This window comes from Lolium perenne, chromosome 7 (assembly GCF_019359855.2).
Source record: "Lolium perenne isolate Kyuss_39 chromosome 7, Kyuss_2.0, whole genome shotgun sequence".
NCBI lineage: Eukaryota > Viridiplantae > Streptophyta > Magnoliopsida > Poales > Poaceae > Lolium > Lolium perenne.
Genome location: NC_067250.2, coordinates 102,376,395 through 102,395,843, shown reverse-complemented (window position 1 = coordinate 102,395,843; position 19,449 = coordinate 102,376,395). Strand labels below are relative to the sequence as shown.

General features: G+C 44.4%; 3 protein-coding genes across 4 annotated transcripts; 2 read left to right on the top strand and 1 right to left on the bottom strand.

Moving 5' to 3' along the window:
* Window positions 1-4,039: 4,039 nt before the first annotated feature.
* LOC127316439 (RHOMBOID-like protein 2) lies at window positions 4,040-7,856 on the top strand. 2 transcript variants are annotated; one of them, XM_051346832.2, is made up of 6 exons: window positions 4,040-4,381; window positions 4,412-4,728; window positions 5,691-5,854; window positions 6,805-6,971; window positions 7,055-7,302; window positions 7,483-7,856. In XM_051346832.2, the coding sequence occupies exons 1-6, from the start codon at window positions 4,355-4,357 to the stop codon at window positions 7,589-7,591; spliced, it is 1,032 nt and encodes a 343-aa protein (XP_051202792.1). In that variant the 5' UTR covers window positions 4,040-4,354; the 3' UTR covers window positions 7,592-7,856. The 2 variants fall into 2 exon arrangements, with proteins under 2 accessions (XP_051202792.1, XP_051202791.1); XM_051346831.2 differs by having other exon boundaries at window positions 4,040-4,728.
* Window positions 7,857-9,029: 1,173 nt separating this feature from the next.
* Window positions 9,030-14,351, top strand: LOC127316441 (plant UBX domain-containing protein 8). Its single transcript, XM_051346834.2, has 11 exons — window positions 9,030-9,256; window positions 10,225-10,286; window positions 10,369-10,882; window positions 10,965-11,045; window positions 11,125-11,231; window positions 11,539-11,755; window positions 11,849-12,037; window positions 12,115-12,279; window positions 12,997-13,140; window positions 13,234-13,290; window positions 13,848-14,351. Exons 1-11 carry the CDS (start codon window positions 9,173-9,175, stop codon window positions 13,959-13,961), a joined length of 1,734 nt encoding a protein of 577 aa, XP_051202794.1. The 5' UTR covers window positions 9,030-9,172; the 3' UTR covers window positions 13,962-14,351.
* A 507-nt stretch (window positions 14,352-14,858) lies between these two features.
* On the bottom strand, window positions 14,859-15,688 carry LOC127316442 (non-specific lipid-transfer protein C4). Its single transcript, XM_051346835.2, has 2 exons — window positions 15,123-15,688; window positions 14,859-15,038 (listed from the first exon to the last, which is right to left on the bottom strand). The coding sequence occupies exons 1-2, from the start codon at window positions 15,400-15,402 to the stop codon at window positions 15,031-15,033; spliced, it is 288 nt and encodes a 95-aa protein (XP_051202795.1). The 5' UTR covers window positions 15,403-15,688; the 3' UTR covers window positions 14,859-15,030.
* Window positions 15,689-19,449: the final 3,761 nt, after the last annotated feature.

The window sequence follows — 19,449 nt, the reverse complement described above, 5'->3', positions numbered from 1 at the left end:
AAGGGGGTATTTATACCCCCCCCCCCCAGAAAATGAGCCGTTGCTGCTTCCGGGGGGTCGGATATTCCGGCCTAAGTAAGGGCCGGATAATCCGGCTTCAGGGACAAAACATGGACAATGTCCGGCCCCATGCCAGACTTGTTTTTCTTCAGGTCCTTAGCCAAATTCGAGGGGGCCGGATATTTCCAAAATGTCCGGCCCGGATATTCCGGCCCTGGGACAAAACCGGGACAATATCCGGGCAAATGTCCGGCCCCTATACTGACTTGTTTTTCCTCAAGGACTTAGCCGAAAACTGGGGGCCGGATATTTCCACAATATCCGGCCCGGATTATCCGGCCTGATGAACTTTTTGTTGTTTTCTTTTGACAGACTGACCACATCCAACACACATGAACATGTATCTATGTAATCCCTGTACCACTTAAACAAACATTAGTGTATCACATATATTGACATCAAACACACAAAACATAATGTGAGAGATGTTCTTTCAGCTTCAAGTTCCATCAAGCCGGAGTGCATCACTTGATCATTGTTGTTTCGTGAAGACTCATGATTTGCTCCCCCATACGCCATTATCGGATAGTTTCATTAAGCACATCTTCACATGGCCATTATCACTAAATGGACGGCAAGCTTCAAAGCATGTGATCCTCTTGAGATTTTCAACTTGAACCTGCCCAACTCAACCTTGATGACGGTCATCACTTGATGTCATCCTCTCATGGGCTATATGAGATCTCACTTTTGATGCATGCCCATGGAAAGATACCTAACCAACATAGACAACACAATAGCACATATATGATGGGTTAGCTCATAAAGCACAATTGACAAGGCTTACCATACCACATGTAGGGGTGGACACAAAGCTCAAGGCTCGAGACTCGGCTCGAGCTCGATAGGGATCGGCTCGGGCTCGACTCGGCTCGAAGGTCGGACAAGCCAAGCCTAAACCTTCCGATCAAGGCTCGAGGCTCGACAAGCCCGCTCGATGAAGCTCGCAAGCCGGCTCGAAGGCTCGATGGAATAAAAAAAAATCACCATATCCTTTGCAAAAAAATGTAACATTTTACAATTATAGACAACAATTGAGTATGAATACATCCATAACATTGTACAAGTCGTTTCAGTAATCTTTGGTACCGTTAAGATGTGAGATGCATTGTAGGTTTGAAATTATAGATTATGTCTTAATGTATATTTGCTCTATGATTTGAAAGTCTAAAAGAATAGCACAATTAATGCCCAAAGTTTGTAAAGCTTCTAGGTTCGTACTGCAGTCACATAGAGGAAGAGCTACCATATAGTCCAGGATATGAACCATATATTTCGATACAAGAACTAAGAGTATCATATAGCCCCACGATCTAAATCTAGTTATGGCCTAAATCTAGTATCAAACAATATAATTCCGGTGAAGTAAAACTGCTAAAATCAGTATATACGTATTATAATGTAAGCACAGACTAATTAATTACACTACTCAAGATTTGGCACTACAAACTATAACAAGCAAGAACCTGACACCTTCTTCACTTTCTTGCGCTCGTAGGAAACAAAACAAGTTGCAGCATGGAGCGCTACCACGCGCTGGTTAGAAGAGCAAGCAGCGGAGGTCCGGATGAAGGGCGCTAGATGGCCGGCTGCCACCGGCCGCCATAGACGCGTGGCGGCGTGTGCATCTCAAGGAAGGGGCCTGGGAGGAGTAGGGGGAGGGGAAGCCATGGGAGGACAAGATAAGGGTGTCGAGCGGTGGCTAGGTGGTGCAGGAGGTGGAGGCCGGCAGCCGATGTCAGTGGCGGCGCTAGCACTAGGCCGCTAGCCCTGTGAGGATGTAGGAGTAGAGTACAGAGTTAAGAGAATAGCATTGCCGCATAGGGAAAGAGGAGAAGAGTGCGCTGGGCTGTGAGGGCAGCAGGCTCGCGAGCCGCTTGAGCCGAGCTGCAAGCTCGACGAGCCGAGCCACGAGCCCGATTTCTTAGAGAAAATATGTGGCAAGCCGAGCTAGGATTGGATCGAAATTTCCCGAGCCTGACCGAGCCGAGCCACGAGCCGGCTCGGCTCGGCTCGATTCCACCCCAACCACATGACTTCATGTGGCACATTCTTCATGCTTCATGTGTTGACCAAACTTGAATCTATTCTTCACTTTTTGTATTGATCAATCTTATATCTTCTCATGCTCTATCATACTATCTTGAGGTGTATAAAGAACCCTTCATTTGTTTGCATGCTCTAAATCTTATTCGATCCCAGCTCAACTTATGAGAAAATCATGACACCGACTTAGAACCATATCTTTAATTCTTCACTTGGAATCAAGCACTCAAGATCTTGATCATTCATTACTTAACACATAAGCTAAAGCATGGCTAATGTTGAGTTCCACATAAGAACTTCATCTTCATTTTTTCTTCTTGATCATATCACATATATGTCTTCAAATCGATGATCTTGATGCCGATACTCAAGGTATATCTTTTATCTTCATGGGATTCATACTTGAATCCAACACATGGACTACAAGTATTACCTATGGGATATTCTTTCATATAAACTCAGTGAAAACATTAGTCCATAGGGGTTGTCATTAATTACCAAAACCACACATATGGGCAGTATACACTTACAAAGCTTTATCTAAGCATGTCGCTTGATGTTGCAACCCATTAATATCAGTATGGATGCAATAGACTTATTTAGCTCCTCTATCATTGTACCATGGCTAGCTACTTGTTCAATGCGGTTTTTTATTTGGTTCGTGTTGTTTTTCCAAGTTGTCATTAGTTTGGGAATGGTCATATGTTTCCATTTATTCTCATTAGCATTAGGGTATGGAATGAAAGGGTGGTTGCCATAATTATTTTGAGCATAAGGTGGCCTACCTTAATAATTGTTGTTCTTGTTCCCATACCCATTGTTACCAAAGTTTCTTATGTAGTTGACATCTACATTTTCAACATTGTTTCCAACAAGATCTTGTAAAGGAACATTATCAATATTTTGCTTAGACATGTAAACAAGTATGGCATTCATTTTACTAGACAAGGAATCTACTTCTTCAACCGAATTCGCCTTCCTAGTGGATGTATTAGGTGCTCTTTAATGTGCCATTGACTATAATTGTCAATTGACATCACATAATTTTGATTAACATAATTATACCAGTTTTGAATACACAACTTCTAACCCTAATAATACTACATGTTGACATCATTGGCCTAATCTATCACTTATCTGGGGCTTTTGACATCACTCAACGCCAATCCTAGCTCCGCCACTGATCACCATGTGCGACAACAACAACGGTGCTAACCGTGTTGCGGTGGTGTCCTTTCTCACTAACACGCATGTGCTACTTATCTCTTTGTTCGCACTAGTTTTTAAGCCGTACACGAATCTGATAGATATGTCTAGTGTGCTGCTTTTGTCGGTTGAACTTATCCGCGCAACTACTTCGAGTTGACGACAAAAATAAAGGGGAAAATGCGTGACGTCCAGTTCAAATCGGTTGTTGGTGACATCCAGTTAATGAATCCAGCTAGCGATACCGTGCTAGCCGAGAAATGTGTTTCCGCTGTGCATTGTTTCATTTTCTTTTTGAAACTATGTGCATTGTTTCATTATGTTCCAGTGCATTCCAATTCTATGTTCCAATGGGTTCCAATTCTACCTAGCATGAACTGTTTCTTCCACCTAGCCTTCACCGTTTCATTGTGTTCAATGCATTCCAATCCTATCTAGCGTGCACTGTCTCACCATGTTCCAATGCGTTTTAGTCCGACACACATTCCAAAATCATAACAAAAACTCAACCAAACTGGATGAATGAAACATTGTACTAGTAGAACGAATAGTAAAGCACCAAAATTAACGGTACCAACATGCACCGAGACCTAGAGACTAGAGTGCACCCTAGAATCGCCGCGTAGTCCTAACCATAAATAAACAGTCGCCGGCACGACTGCGCTATCTTGCTCCAAACGCCGTCGAAACCGAGAGCGACGGCGCGTCGCCGACCGGCGGCCCCTCAGCCCAACGGTCCCCGGGCGCCAGCCTCACAGTCAGCCACACCGGCGCTGTCGGCGGGCATCTCACCTCACTCTCCACCATTTATCACCCCGTGCTCGCTTCCAAGCCAAGCCGCGCTCGACGCCAACCACCGCCAGCTCCACCACTCCCACACTCCAACACTACCTCGCCCGCCGCTTCCCCGCCCGTCTCCACTTCCCTCCGCAGCCGCTATAACTACAGCCCGCGAGCCGCGAACCGCGAGCAGAGCGAGAGGGAGTAATCCTAGCCGTCGCGTGTGCCGCCACCCAAGACGTGCGCGAGCGAGAGGAGCAAGATGGCGAGCGGCAGCGGCGAGGAGAAGGTGGCGAGCGGCAGCGGCGGAGAGGGGAAGGTGGCGAGCGGCAGCGGCGTGGGGAAGGTGGCGAGCGGCAGCGGCGAGGGGAAGGCGGACCCCGCGGGCGCCCTGTACCTGCAGTACGCCGCGTCGTACGGCACCGGGGTGTACGACGACCGCCAGTGGTGGCCGTGGCTCGTGCCCACCTTGCTCGGCGCGTGCGTCGCGGTGTTCGCCGTCGAGATGTACGAGAACGACTGCCCCAGCCACGGGAGCACCCTGGGCGGCCGCGCCACCTGCGTCGCCGGGTTCCTCCGCCGGTTCTCCTTCCAGCCGCTGCGCGAGAACCCGCTCCTCGGCCCGTCCTCCGCCACGTACGTATACGCCTCACATCTGCCTGGTTTGATGCGAATTCAGATGTGGGGATGGTAGATTTTTGTTACAGGGGAAGTTGGGATTTCTGTGGTGGGTTTGAAAGGAAAGCTTGTAGTTTAGGCAAAATTCAGGCGTCATCGATAGAGCTTGTAGCATTATACACTCAAACTGAATCTGTAGCTGGTAGTTGGAAATGGGTCAAATTGGGCAAATGCTAGCTATAAATAGATCTGTATGACTACTTCTGAACTGGCGAGTAGACATCATGAACCGTTCCTAGTAAGTTTCGCTTGTAGCATGTCCTACTATTTCCAGAGATTTATTTTGTTTTAGCTAATGGAAAATACCTGGAAACAATTCGACTGACAAATGCATACTTTATTCTCTACCATTTGTTTTCTAGTGGATACGCCACTTATTTACTGGCAGATAGGTACGCTGCGGTATGTATGTTGGCCGCATTGACTTATTTATTTATTTATTCTGTGCCTCGTGGAATAATGATTGGCGTGGACTTGTTTTCTTCCCTCACTTATTTATTTATTTATTTATTTGTTTTGTCGTGGTTTGTAATTCTAGCACGTGGCAGTTTTCTTAGCAGCTTGAAATCGGATTGCTATGATTAGAAATAGCATGTTTAGTTGATTTCTGCAGGAAAATGGAATTCTATGGTTAGGAATAGCATGGTATAGTTTTTTTTTTTAGATAAAAGGCATTACTGCCTGACTTTAAATTAATAAAGCCCTGATGGTGTAGTTTTTTTTAGGAATGGCATCCACAATCAGGACTATATTATGTTTATGAAATGATGGTGTAGTTTTCTTAGGAATGGCATCCACAATCAGGACTATTATTATGTTTATGAAATGCTATGGTTAGGAATAGCATGGTATAGTTCTGTTCATCTTGAAAATGTTAGGGATAAATGGAATCAAGTCATAACATCACACCCATCTTGCAGTTTGGAGAAGATGGGAGCTCTTAACTGGGCCAAAGTTGCTTATCAACACCAAGGATGGCGCCTAATCAGCTGTATGTGGCTCCACGCTGGTCTAATCCACTTGGTTATCAACATGCTGAGCTTGCTGTTCATCGGAATCCGCCTTGAACAGCAATTTGGCTATGGTAAGCTTCACACAAGTTCTGAATTGGTACATTTTACCATTTTCGCAGAAAACGTTCTTTACTGAGGTACCTCGGTTGACTCTGCTCCTTTATAACACTAGGCTCATTTCTCTCTCTGGGTGTTTCATGGTTTAGCATTGTAATTCTGTGAGCTGGTTCTGCCCTGGTATATGTATTTGTGGAAACTAATGTCAATCTGAACTAATTAGTTTGGTACTGATTTATTCTATGCCGCACCTTTATGTTAGAGCCACTTATATGTAGTTTGCTACTTTTGCCTCAATAATAGGGCCTCACCTTGATTTGTATTAATGGAAACCAAGTTACTACAAGAGTTTAACTGCGAGAACACAAAAAACCATCCAGAAATGGGCAGCAAGCTCGAGCATCCTTACAGACTACTTGGGGCTTTGCATGCCCATCAAATAGTGCATATAGTGCTATCCTGAAACTAAAGTTATGCAAAACACATCTCAGCAAAACACACACACACACACACATCCCAGCAGACCGTAAACTTCCCTGCCACTTCCTGCCAATCTTGGTACATGGCAAACCTCAGGCTTCAGCTGCAATTTCCTCCAGCAGTTGTTGTACAGCTCCTGAGAGTTTCCTTGCTATTTATATATATGATTTTCCCAGTGTTAGTTACTGCATAAGGCCATTTTTTTCCACAAATCTGATACTCCCTCCGATTTATATTAATTGTCATTAATATGGATGTATCTAGAACTAAAATGTGTCTAGATACATCCATATTAGCGACAATTGATATGGATCAGAGGGAGTAATAATTTGGTTTCTTGGTTTTTATTTGTAAATAATGAAAACAATCAGTTGTGAATAATCTTTCTGGACTTCTTTCTTTCTTTATGGTGATTTTTTCAACTTAATATGCCAATGTGCATAGTAAATCCCTGTGCATTGACTCCATTTTTCGCACTTGCAAGTCCGCATTGGGATCATCTACCTGCTGTCTGGCTTTGGAGGCAGTGTGCTGTCTGCACTGTTCTTACGTAACCACAACATCTCTGTTGGTGCCTCTGGAGCCCTGTTTGGCCTACTTGGCTCTATGCTCTCGGAGATATTTATGAACTGGACTATTTATTCCAACAAGGTCAGCAGAAGAAAGGCATTGTGCTTTGTTTTACTCCTATTCAGTTGTTTCGGTGCAAGTTTCAGCTCGTTTGCTCTTTGCAGGCAGCAGCCATCATAACTCTTCTGTCTATAATTGTGATCAATTTGGCGATCGGGATACTGCCGCACGCCGATAATTTTGCCCACATTGGTGGATTCGTAACTGGATTCCTTCTCGGGTTTGTGCTGCTGGCAAGGCCTCAGTTTGGTTGGATGGAACGTAATGGGTTGCCAGAGACTAATCAACCTCCAAAGTACAGAAGGTACCAGTATGTTCTGTGGGGCGCGGCACTGCTCTTGCTCCTAGTTGGGTAAGTCTCTCCACTCTATCCGAAGATACGACACGCTAGTATGCAGTCTAGATTTCACTTAGTTGTATAATTTGACTTGATATGAAATATTCAAAACTGACATCATTGCTCGGACGAGCGATCTCTTGTCAAACGACAAGATTATACTCGAAACCTGACGGGAGGTGACTTCTGATGTAGGTACGCTGTCTCCCTGGCGATGCTTTTCAAGGGCAAGAACGGCAACGATGGATGCCACTGGTGCCGGTACCTGAACTGCTTACCGACATCCAGATGGAAGTGCACTTAGACGGTTCAGTTCCACCCATTTGGTCTTTCTCCGAAATACTCCATACATGAATCCTCTGGGATCCTCTCTCTTTATTTTTTTTTTTTGAAACGGATCCTCTCTCTTTATGTTTGTGTGTTTATAGACCTGCATCAGACTTGTGCTTTACAGAGCCGAATACCTTCTGTATCTATGAAGTAAAACCATGCGCGATGAGCCGATGATGTAATTTGAACTTGTACCTGTTTGCGGTTTCCTCGCAAGGCAATTAAATGGTGTAATTGTACATTGTTTTTCCCTCCCAAATTTGTGGTAGTCAGCTGAACTATAAATCCTTGCAAGTTGCAAGAGATTTCATCATAATAAAAAGCCAAAAATGTCCCGGCAAATGGAAAAAAATCATAATAAAAATAACAAACGTGATCTTCGGTTGATCGTGTGATCATAGGTTATTTCATGATTGCCTTAGGTGCAGAAAGATATATACCACCTCAAGTGCTTTCAGTCTCAGCCTGACCAAGTTTGCCTTCCTTGGTGGAGAAGACTCGGTTCTTTTCTTCCATCTTCTCTCTCTTGGCATGGCATACTTCTTCCGCAAGAAGATGGCAAAGCGTTGAGTGTGACATTACAATCATACCCTTTGCTACTGGGCATCCTTGTGACGAAATACCCAGTTTGTCAAGAAACAATTTTTCAATAAAGAAACATAGCGGTCAGTATCCTTTCCTCACCGTCTTCTTCCGGCTGGACAACCTCCTTGTTTCCCTACCGCACCGTGCTTCTATACCTTTAGCCCCTTTTCATTCTTTTGTCATGGTATCGCTTCCTCCATTTCTTCTCCGCACCACCCCGTCATGCTTGATGTTATGTCGTTGATACCTTGTTCCGTGCCACACCCAATCAACAACTACAAGATGCTGATGCCCCGTTGATTTGTCACCATTTATCTCACAGTCCACGAACCAAGAAGAAAGTATCATGTTGAAATCATGTTACGATGCAAAAACTGTAGGAGCTATGATTTGGAGTTCAAAAAAATATAAAAAAAATATGATATGCTAGGATGGTGATGTTACAGAAATGTGCACGATTTTAAGTTCAAACTTTGTTTTCTCTTGCGAAAAGTTCCATCACCTATTTACTTTGTAGGCATGTAATAAACAAAATCAGCAAATGAATTTTGACTTGAAATATTATATGTCCATATGATGACTACCTCTTCGACACACCACATTATTTTATGGTCTTATGTAAAAAAAACTAAACATGATTTTGATGTGGTTTTTGCCTATTGCTGAAAAGTTGGGACAAACACTCCACGGAGGGCAAAAACGTAAATACGCTATCCCTAATGGGCCCGGCATCCTCCGGCCCACCGGCCCACTAAATCCCAACAACCAAGAAAGCGAACGATATGCCCAAAACCCAGAAAACCGGAACACGCCGCATCATCAACACTTCTCGAATTAATACGCCTCCGCTGCTTCACGAACTCCTCTCTTTCTTCCTTTTTTTTTCCTCCATCTCCTCCTACTCCGCTCCACCCGCAATCCCCCTCGCCGTCGCGTCGCCGCGCGCGGATCCCGAGGACGGCGCCCCGCCATGGCGCGGCCCTCGCAGGAGGCGATCGACACCTTCATCAGCATCACCGGCGCCGACGAGCCCGCCGCCGCCCGCAAGCTCCAGGTGAAACCCGCGGCCTCCTCCCACCCTCACAACCCCATCACTACTACTATCCGCTGCTCCTTCCCTTTCCCCATAGAAATCGTGCCGAGGGCTCCGCGCATGTGGAATCGCCCCCCTTCGGGTCGAGCTAGGGTTCGCTCTCTCCCTGCTGTAAGGTTGGGTCAGATGGCGATGCGATGAGGTGGTGGATGGGTGGTTTGATTCGGCATCGGGGTTTGATCAGTATGCGGACTCGTGCTGTAGGGTGCTTAGAGTCGAGAATAATCATCCAATTGGGGTTTCTCGAGTGGAATGCCTGTGATTCTCTAGCCTGCCGTGCTACTCCGTGTAGCGGGAAGGACTGAATTCCGTTGAATCCGTTCAGATGGTTGTGCCATGTTGCTGTTCTAGAAGGGAATGTTTCGTGCTAGCGAGAAGTGCATCGTATTTAGTCTCTTGGTGTAGGGGCAGGAGGAAATGTCTTTTTATTACTAAAGTTTTTGGCGTCTGGATGTATCGTCAGACTGTTCTTGTGCACTGAGTGGCTCGAGTTTTGCAGATCTGGCTCTGCTGGAGATTTTGACGGAGTATTGAATGAATGAATACACCACGAATGATTGAATTCGTTTGCATTACATCACTATTCCTCATATTTCTTCATCTCGTACTGCTCTTATAAAATATATATGGTACTTTGGAATTCAAACAAGCACGCATTTTACACTGGATTTCAGTTTAACCCTATGCTAGGCTACTCAGTATCACTAGACGTGCCTTGTTCCACCTTGTAGGCAAGGCGACTCCTTCTAATTCTAACTTTAAAATGATTCAGAGGTATATCCATGTTATTTCGGTGTATTATCCTTGCACAATCTGGACTACAGCTCTTTTTTTTCATGACACCTGAGGCTCATCTACTAGACATACTGATTGTTGTATACTACTATGCTTTCTGGGCTGATATATTGGTGGTAATGAAATGTATCCAGGAGCATAGCGGTGACCTAAACGAAGCCGTGAATGCATACTTCAATGAGGGAGATAGGTCCACGTGAGTTTCTGCTCACCCATCTGCTTTCTTTCTGATACGGTGTTTCCCTTGACAAAATATAACCGGGCTGTATGATTTTCAGCACCAGAATCATTCAGAACCCTGTACCTGACAGTCATGACGATGTGATGGAGCATATGATGGATCTGGACGATCCATTTGATCCCCCATTCAGCAGGCCTATAGGCAACCCTTTTGATATTCTGCACCCAGGTTTTGCTGAGAGAGCTGCTGCTGGTTTCTTTGGTGGGAGACCTCAGGTTACACATCCCAGGGAGGTGCGGCAGATACCTATTGAAGTAAAAGACACTAATCCTGAAACAGGGAGTTCTGGTCAGGGTCCTGTTATTGAAGATGTTACTGGACGTGAGTCTTCATATGGTCCGGAGGTTCATGGGACTGTTGTAGTTGATGAGGATGATGATGATGACTTGCCGTCTGCCTATGCTCCTACTATCCCAAGAGATATTCCGGGCACATACTATTCTGCGCCAAGTGCTCCTCCGTTGGTTAGTGACTACAACAATGACATAGAAGAGGAGATGATCCGTGCAGCAATTGAAGCATCAAAAAGGGATGCGGAAGAATTGACAAATGTAAGATTCTGCTTATTTGGTATCTAGTTCTCTTGAGAATTTAGGCTTTACACTTTGTTTTGACAATATTCGTTGTGTTTAGGGTTTAAATGATGTTGGACGTGAAAATGCATCACAAGTCAGAGATAACGATCTTGCAGAGGCAGTTTCTCTGTCATTGGAGGTAGTTCTCCAAGATTTGGAGCTCCTGTTTCGTGCATATACCTTTATACTAAATGCACCTTTCTTTGGTGGTTAATCAGGCAGCAGAGCGAGAGAGAGTTCTACGTCAACAGGGAATCTTGGTCGATGGTTCTTCTGATTTATCTGATAAGGAAGACATGGAAGGAGCAAGTGAAACAGTTGAAAGGTGACTATCAAATATTGTCCACCATATTACTTTATTTAGTTAGTCGTTAGATCAATAATTTGTTAGGTTCCCTGGAATGTCTTATCACTTGCTCAGTGTCCATTGCTCCATCCGTCGTCAGTTTCAAAGGGCAATGTATTCTTGCAGCTGCAGTCTACCATGCTCTTTGCATCTTTGTGCTATTTTAACTCATTCCTTACCAGTTATTAAGCATGATCATTGTGTGTCCTATTGTAATAGCCTCAAATTAACCTTTTTCCCTACATTGGTAACTGATTCCTCAAATGTGTCCTCTTTTTTATTGAAGGCAAGGACTAATTGCAAGGGATGTCGGAACTTCTAGGCAATTGTTAGATGAAGAGAACTTCCAAGAAGATATTGAAGATGTTGAGGAAGAACCTTTAGTTAGACAACGTTCTAGACGTGTTCTATCTCGAAATGCAGAGACAACAGAAGCTGTGCAAAGGCCTGACAGTCCTCCTTTAAGCCCTCAGCCTCACCAGCACAATGGAGGTTTCGCGGAGGTAATCCCATTATCCCTCTTGGTCCTCTTGGAAGCTTCAATTTCAGTACAGTACAGTTTCTCCACAACTCAGTCCTTCTTTTTTCACTTAAAGTGGGGTGGCATTTCTTCCGAGGAGCATGATGAAGCTGTTATGCTTGAGGCTGCAATGTTTGGTGGCATTCCTGAACACACAGCATATCCATTTCCTCGCCCATCTCATGGAATCTCAGCTAGCTATCCCCGAGTAGCACATCCTCCATCACCAACATTAACTGCACAAAGGTTGATAAGGGAGCAGCAGGTATGGAACATCATTTCTCTGCTGGAGATTGATTATAGAGACTATTGCGCTGAACACCTAATGTTTTTCCATCGTAGGATGATGAGTATCTTGCAGCCCTCCAAGCTGATAGAGAAAAAGAGTTGAAGGCTGTGGAGGATGCTGAGCTCCGTAGAGTGGAAGAAGCTGCTGCAAGAGAAGCTGCTATTGAAAAGCAAAAGCAAGAGAACGAGGATAAGCTGAGAAAACAACTTGAGGAAGAGGTACTTCAGTTGGCATTATCTAAAGAAGTTCTTTTGGAACTTTCTGGGATTCCTCTCTATTCTCATAGTTGCTATACATATACTACCTCCGGTCGAGGTCAATCGACGCGAAATGTAGCGTGATTCAGCGTGGATCTAGGCAGCTGCTGCGTCGATTAATAAAGTCCGGAGGGAGCACCTCTGTATATACTAATCTCAGGAGCCTTACTTAACGCACACAACCCAAAGCTATACCGTCTACGTAGGAGTTGGTCAGATAATACACTGATATATCTTACATATGAATCAGACCTGGATAGTTTATTGGTTTGGAAGCGCGTTGCTTGTCTCAGGATGTTTTATTAAATCATTGTGCAGTTGGCAATGGATATGATTGTTAACTTTTAACATGAGTGTGGGGATATTAATACTAATGCAGAAGATATGCCTGGAGTTGTAAAATTTAGTATGTTTCTTTACTTGGTTCTTACTAGGGCACGCTTTTCAAACTAATTTAGGATTAAGTAGAAGCAGTCTAATACAAGAGATGTCGTCCGAAACATGAACATTAAAGTTGTGTAGGGTTATTGCTATTTCTTGCTGTGTTCTCTATTAAGAAACATGTAATTTCTTTTGTAAATTCTGTCAAAAGCTTGATTACTCTGCATTTTCCATCAATGTGTTATATTTGGCATGGTAATATATTGATCGTCCATTCATGTCCTATTATGAAAATAGGAGTTGGAGTCACTGCTTGCAGCCAAGAGAGAATCATTACCAAAGGAGCCACTGCCAAATGCTGAAGGAGCCGTCACAGTTGTAGTTCGCATGCCTGATGGTAGTCGCCAGGGAAGACGCTTCTTGAGATCCGACCAGCTTCAGGTAAGCTGCTTTCAGTTGCCAGTTTGGCCGTTCCATAATGATATCATACATTATAAACTTATACCTGCTTGCAAATTTGTGGGATCTTTGCAGGTTCTTTTTGATTTCATAGACATCAGCAAGACATTCAAGCCAGGAACTTATAGACTGGTAAATCTACCATTTTTCTTGAATTTCGTCAATTTATGTTCACAAGAGAATTTCTACCGAGAACGATCAATGTCGTAACACTAACCTGTTATACTGGACTTATATACCTGTATCCCCTCTAACTTCAACAGAGGCGAAAGATTATCATGTTTCACAGTTTAGTTCTATTTTCGTCGATATATGAAGGCTACTGTATTTATATGCCGCTGCACAATGCTTAAATTCACGTACTGATCCACTCCAAATGAACCTGTATGATGATTGATTTCATAGAAACAGCGATGCCAACTGTCTCTGCTCCACGGGGCATGCTTATTATTAGATCAGTAGGATCTTCCTGCATGCTTGTGCATGGTGTTTCTCTGGAAATATGTTTTCGCTGTCCATTTATTTCTGTTCTTTGATGTATGTAAATTCTGAATGATGTCCCTAAGCACTAGGGAAGAACAAGCGCATCCGAAGTTCGCTCAACTTCATGTTCTACGAAATTACTGTTTGAAATTTTAATTACTATAATACCAATGAATGTAGTATTAACTCTAATTTATGATGTACAGGTGAGGTCTTACCCCAGGCGTGCGTTCACCGACGAGGAGTGTCTGATGTCACTTAACGATGTTGGCCTCACCAGCAAGCAGGAGGCCCTGTTTCTAGAGCAGATTTCAGGATAGCGGATAGGTTTTAGCAATGGACAGCATCTGGCTGTGGGGGTTCACGGTTTCTAGTTCTGTCTGCTGCCGTATGTTGACGAAAAATTTAGCAAAGGTTTCCCATGAACCTTGGTGTTGAAAAAGGTCTCAGCTACCCCTTTTTGTTTTTATCGAAACCATGGCAGTACTTATGCCATACTCAGTGTCCCAGGCCCGCTTTAGGCACGCAGTCAGGATGTATATACAGTGCTACCATAGTTTGTCAGGTCTTATGCTACGTAGTATTTGACTATGCTATTGCTATTGGATTGCCTTGTGGGATATTAGCCTGGTTTGGCCCTCGCGACCTGACCGTAACTGGCTTGCTACTCTGTTGCTGTTATCAGCGTTTAGTATTGATCTTTGGATGCAGTTGCATGCCTTAGCAATGATAAATTTTAGTCCCTGTGATCCATAGTAAGTGTCGGGCTTTAGTGTAAATTTAAACTGAGGCCCTGACACTTACTACTATGGATGGGAGGGAGTACTTGTTTCTTCAGCTTCATCGAGTTGATTGTTAGTTAGTAAGTTCATTCATGGCGGACACTTGAATAGTTCAAAATAAAATGCCTTTCCATAAGTCTCTAACTTAACATCCTATCTACTCTCTTCGTCCCACCAAAAATATCTTAACTTTGTCAAAATTTGGATGTACCTAGACACTATTTAGTAGTTAGATATATTCAAATTTTGACAAAATTCACTTTTAGTGGAATGGAGGGAGCACTTGTGTCTGTTTTCTGGGTTTTAGCTTTTTCAAGCATCATCGGAAGTCGTAAAAAGAAAAGGTATCGTCGGAAGCCAAGGGTGGACGATGTGCAGTAAAACAGCATTTCATCAAGAGCAACCATGCGATTTTGAAATCAACTGCAACCGGGCGTAAGGTGGTTCACTTTATTAACGCATGGTGACCAACATCAAGAGCAGGACACTAGAGACTGAAGAAACGAAAACGAAGTCGACGGTGAAGGGGCGCAACGACGGCTGCCGCCGCAGAGTCACCGCCTTCCATTATTTAGCTCCTCCCGAGCTCGCATCCTTGTCACGCTCCTCAAGCCGCTGCGTTCATGTGCACGTACGTACATTAGCCCAAAGCATTTAAGCTTACAAGCAGAAACAAGATAGAGATGGTGCCGGCCTTACCGCAGTTGACCTGCCCTATGTTGCAGCGGGAGGGGAGGCTGTTGATGATGCCCATGGTGCTGCAGGCGCAGTCGCGGGAGATGGAGCCGAGCGCGCTGCAGCACTCCGGGCTGGGGTCCGCCGCGCCGGGGACGAGGTAGGCGCGGCACGCCAGCAGGCGGTTCAGCTGCGGCACGCACTCCCCCTGCGCCTCCGCCGCCGGCGCCGTGGACGCCAGGAGGAGGAGGACGACGACGCACGCGGCCAGGAGCGCGCGCGGGAGGACGGTGCTCGGCGCCATTGTCAGCTGGTCGGTCGAGCGCTACCGGCTTCGATCTTGCTCTGCCTGTTGGGTGGTGCTCTGTGTGTGTGCTCGGTGATGCGCTGTGGGTGGATGGTCTGCGCCTCTGTGGTGGTATTTATGCGTGCGGTGTGGAGCGGGGAGGAGGAGGAGGGCGCCATGCGCGCGCGGCGAGCTTTGCGTGGCTCACCTAGCTAGAGCTGGCCGGCGGCGCGAGCGGCTGGGCAGCCGGTCGATCGAGGGCTGCAAGTTCTGCGTGAGCTACCGAACGGGGCGTCGCACGCGTGGGAGCGTCAGCCACGTCCTTGAGCTCTTGGCTCCTTTTCCGGCCGACGTTGGAGCCTGCCTGGGAGGGGCGCCTTCAGTCACGTCCTACCTTACAAGCAATTCGCCCCCAGAAGGAAGATGCTGCTGTTGCAGGCATGAAGCCGCCTGCGATCGATCTGTAATCACCTGACACAGCAGCGTTAACATTTTGATACGGCGCACAGCACGGCAAATGTTGACTGCAGCCGCGCCAATTAGTTTCTGAACTCAAGGATGCAGCCGTGCTCGTCTCGTTAGGGCTGCTTCGTGCGGCCCAGAGCCCATCCTGGGACGTGGGGCGTGTCACCTCGGTCCGTCGGCCCACGAAATACTGGGGTGTGGCGCTTAGAGGCAAAGACCTTATGGTGGGCTCCTGATGGCGATTCCTATTTAACTGACGCCTGTAGTGTGCGTGCGTACGGGAACAACGACCATGCCCTGCTGCCCGGCGGGCCGGCCCGACAAGGTATTTTTTATTTTTTCTCTCTTTTCCTTTCTAGACTTTAATTAAGACTAAGATATGTATATTTATTCTAATATGCATTTATATTCGATAGAATAAACAACATGATGACTTATATACCGTTATTGTTTTGTATAAAGATGTGTACGTGTGAATGTGGGAGAGGAGAGAGATTACAAGGTGCCAATCCATCCTTGCACCCCCTCACTTCAAGACTAGGTTTCCCCGTATTCATGGCAAGGGCATGCAAATGATTCCTTGAAGAAGCGAATATGGTCCTAACCATTGATTATTCTGGCCGTAAAATGAATTTATTACAATGATTTCGTAGGACCCAACATTTCAAGAATGAGGATCTCCTTGGACAGAAGATCTTGTATCTCACCCCGCCATCTAATATATTCCTCAAAAGGTAAAGTTAATCATATATTCCACTCAAGGCTTAATGTCCAATTTTTTTTTTGGGGGTGGGGGGGGGGGGGGGTCCTTCTCCACATCGTCACTATTGGATTGCAAAATTTCACAAAATTTATTGCATTCTTGTTGAGAGGCAACAATAGAGATAATGGGAGGTGGATACGATCATATATGTTGATGTCACCATGTTTGCATGCCTCCTGTATTGTGATATCTTGATTGATGGAGGAAGATGATGAGAATTCAAAATATATTTCATTGCAGTGGTGGATCCACCGGAGGAAGTCTTGGGGACAAAACATAAAGTATGAATGCGTGGGGTGGAAAATGACCCAATTTTCTTTCATCTTTGTCCCTAATTTTTTTTACAATTATTTGTCAAAGGTTGGGGGCGGTGCCCCCCTCCCCACCCCTATCTATTTATAGCTTCGCCACTAGTCACTGGCTAATGGGTCTCTCTGTTTATCGGTGCCATTTCGGCATTTATGCTAGGCCAGTCGAGTAGCTTCCTAGACTAGCCATGAGACCATCACAGAGGTTCTAATGAAAAAAAAACATGAGTGCAATGTGTTTGTAGGCACTGAGTTTAAGTCCTTGCAAATATTGAACCTCTGTTAATTTTAAGGATTCCATACGATTACAATGAATAAAATGTAAACATGAGTACTAAATTTTGGGACAAAATCTTCTTTTAGCACTTTTGTGTAGCCGGCAAAACCATATATATTTTTACTAACATTGGCGGTTAATACGTGCTCCCCCTCATACTTCAAAAACTATTAATCCCGTAAACCATCTGTAATTACCACCAAAACCAACTTAGGGGTTTAAGATGTCCTTCCAATCTTTGAATTCACATTCAAGTGGTGGCAAGATTGACCACAACTTACTAACACATGCAGCAGCCTGTCATTTATAGTTGACCTCGTCTATGTTGGACTCAAAACTCATAACACAAGACACACTCTTAGAACATATAGTCCTCGGAACTCATAAATAAATAAAATATCCTCGATGTACATGTTTGCATAGTGAAAAACAAGTTGTTATTTTTTCCTTGTACAAAGCAAATTAGGTAATCTTTTAGCTTGCTTTTCTCTAGGCACTTAGTTTTTAAAATGATGCACATCCATGATAGTTTGTGAGAATCGTTAGGATACTAGATTAGTTAAACCGTAACCCGAGGCACCCACACACTTGCGTGTGTTTACCCTAAAACTAGTTTCGCTATTACCTAGTCCTATGAACCAGTGGGTCCAAACATTAATATTTGCGCAATTACAATGAAGGTGAAGATAGTTAACATGGAAGAGACACAGCCCAGGAATCCATTGAAAATTAGGTACTCCTTCGGGCCCATTGCGCCAATTAATTCGGGCCAGAGGAAGAAGTAGCTAACTTACATACCCTGCATCACGAGAACAGCATCATATTGTTCACTAGATCTATGATTCTTTTTTTTTTTGCTGTTGCTGTAAAGAAGCATGCATACATATTCTGTGCTGAAGAATCTCTTGGCATGTTCTTACACTGCATTCCACGCTACTTCCTCACGGTCCTGGACTAATCCAGGTCGTCGCCTCGTACGTCTTTTCCGGGAAGAAATATTCGGCGGCGATCCGCGTTGGCTGTCCACTCGATCCGCATCATGCAACACGAGGGCCCTAATTGATAAACTGCAAAGCATCCACTAGGACACGCATCAGCTATATTATTGATTAGGTAGCTAGGTATATTAGTACTAGCCATGCTGCATGGCCAACCAAAAGAAAGTACTCTCACGAGGACCGGAGGACGACCTGGCGCGATGATAGTATAGACAAAAATGTTGATCAAGGTAGGTTTATGAGACCGTTCTTGGCACCCCGGCCCAGAATAAAGCGCCTATCATCTCCGTATGCAACGTGCGATCGGTCGCTGAATGATTAAGATCGAGCAGTAGAGATCTTTTGGATGGTATCAACTTTAGTCTTTAGTGCTATCGCACAAATAAATCGACCTCTAGAAAATAGAATCGACCTTTAGACTTTACCTAGGATAGAAATATATGCATTTCATGGGCTGGATCAACTTTAGTCTTTGGTGCTGAAATTCTATAAGCCATGCAAATATCTGAAGTTTATTCGGAGCTATTTAACCATTCGAATATATCCCTGTGATGAAGTGCCCATAGTCACATACTATGCTTTTTTTCTCTTTACAACCTATTGCTAGCGATATTTTGAAGTATTATTATATTTTTCTTTAATTTTAGAAATATTGCGCACCTTTGTAAATTTACAAAATTATTGTGCTGTCGGGCTGGCATATCCTGACCAATACACCTTTCGGGATTGGCTAACCGGAGAGGTGACCTTTCGGGCTAGGCTAACCAGAAAGGTGCAGATTCCTAGGTCCTACTTGGTGTAGATTCTTGCCCTCACCTCGTGTAGATTTTCTAAAATCTAAAAATACACAAAACAAGATTTTTTTATCCTGCAAATTTATAACCAAAATAAATGGGATCATTGGTAAATCTTCAAAAATCAATATAAAACATGGATATAACATCATATGTGTTGCAAATATGTGATAATATGTGTCAACAAACTGCAAATTAAATTCATGCATGCATTATACATGTATCAACTTCAGCATCAGGCTAGCCTATCCTGGCCAGGACCTTTCGGGCTAGGCTAACCCGAAAGGTGCAGATTCCTAGGCGTCACCCGATGTAGATTCTTGCCCTCACCTAGTGTAGAGGAACCTTCCTCTTTGTATACATAGCTAGTTTCATGTATGCAATATTAGTTTAGTATAATGAACTGATGATGGTATGAACTTTTCTGTTGGCTCTTGATAAGGGGTTCAACCATGATGTT

Coding starts and splice junctions, on each gene's coding strand:
- LOC127316442 (XM_051346835.2), bottom strand. CDS start 15,402: ATGGCGCCGAGCACCGTCCTCCCGCGCGCGCTCCTGGCCGCGTGCGTC.
- LOC127316439 (XM_051346831.2), top strand. CDS start 4,355: ATGGCGAGCGGCAGCGGCGAGGAGAAGGTGGCGAGCGGCAGCGGCGGA. Junction 4,729..5,690: donor CTCGGCCCGTCCTCCGCCAC/GTACGTATACGC, acceptor CCCATCTTGCAG/TTTGGAGAAGATGGGAGCTC. Junction 5,855..6,804: donor TGAACAGCAATTTGGCTATG/GTAAGCTTCACA, acceptor CGCACTTGCAAG/TCCGCATTGGGATCATCTAC.
- LOC127316441 (XM_051346834.2), top strand. CDS start 9,173: ATGGCGCGGCCCTCGCAGGAGGCGATCGACACCTTCATCAGCATCACC. Junction 11,232..11,538: donor GCAAGTGAAACAGTTGAAAG/GTGACTATCAAA, acceptor TTTTTATTGAAG/GCAAGGACTAATTGCAAGGG. Junction 11,756..11,848: donor ACAATGGAGGTTTCGCGGAG/GTAATCCCATTA, acceptor TTTCACTTAAAG/TGGGGTGGCATTTCTTCCGA.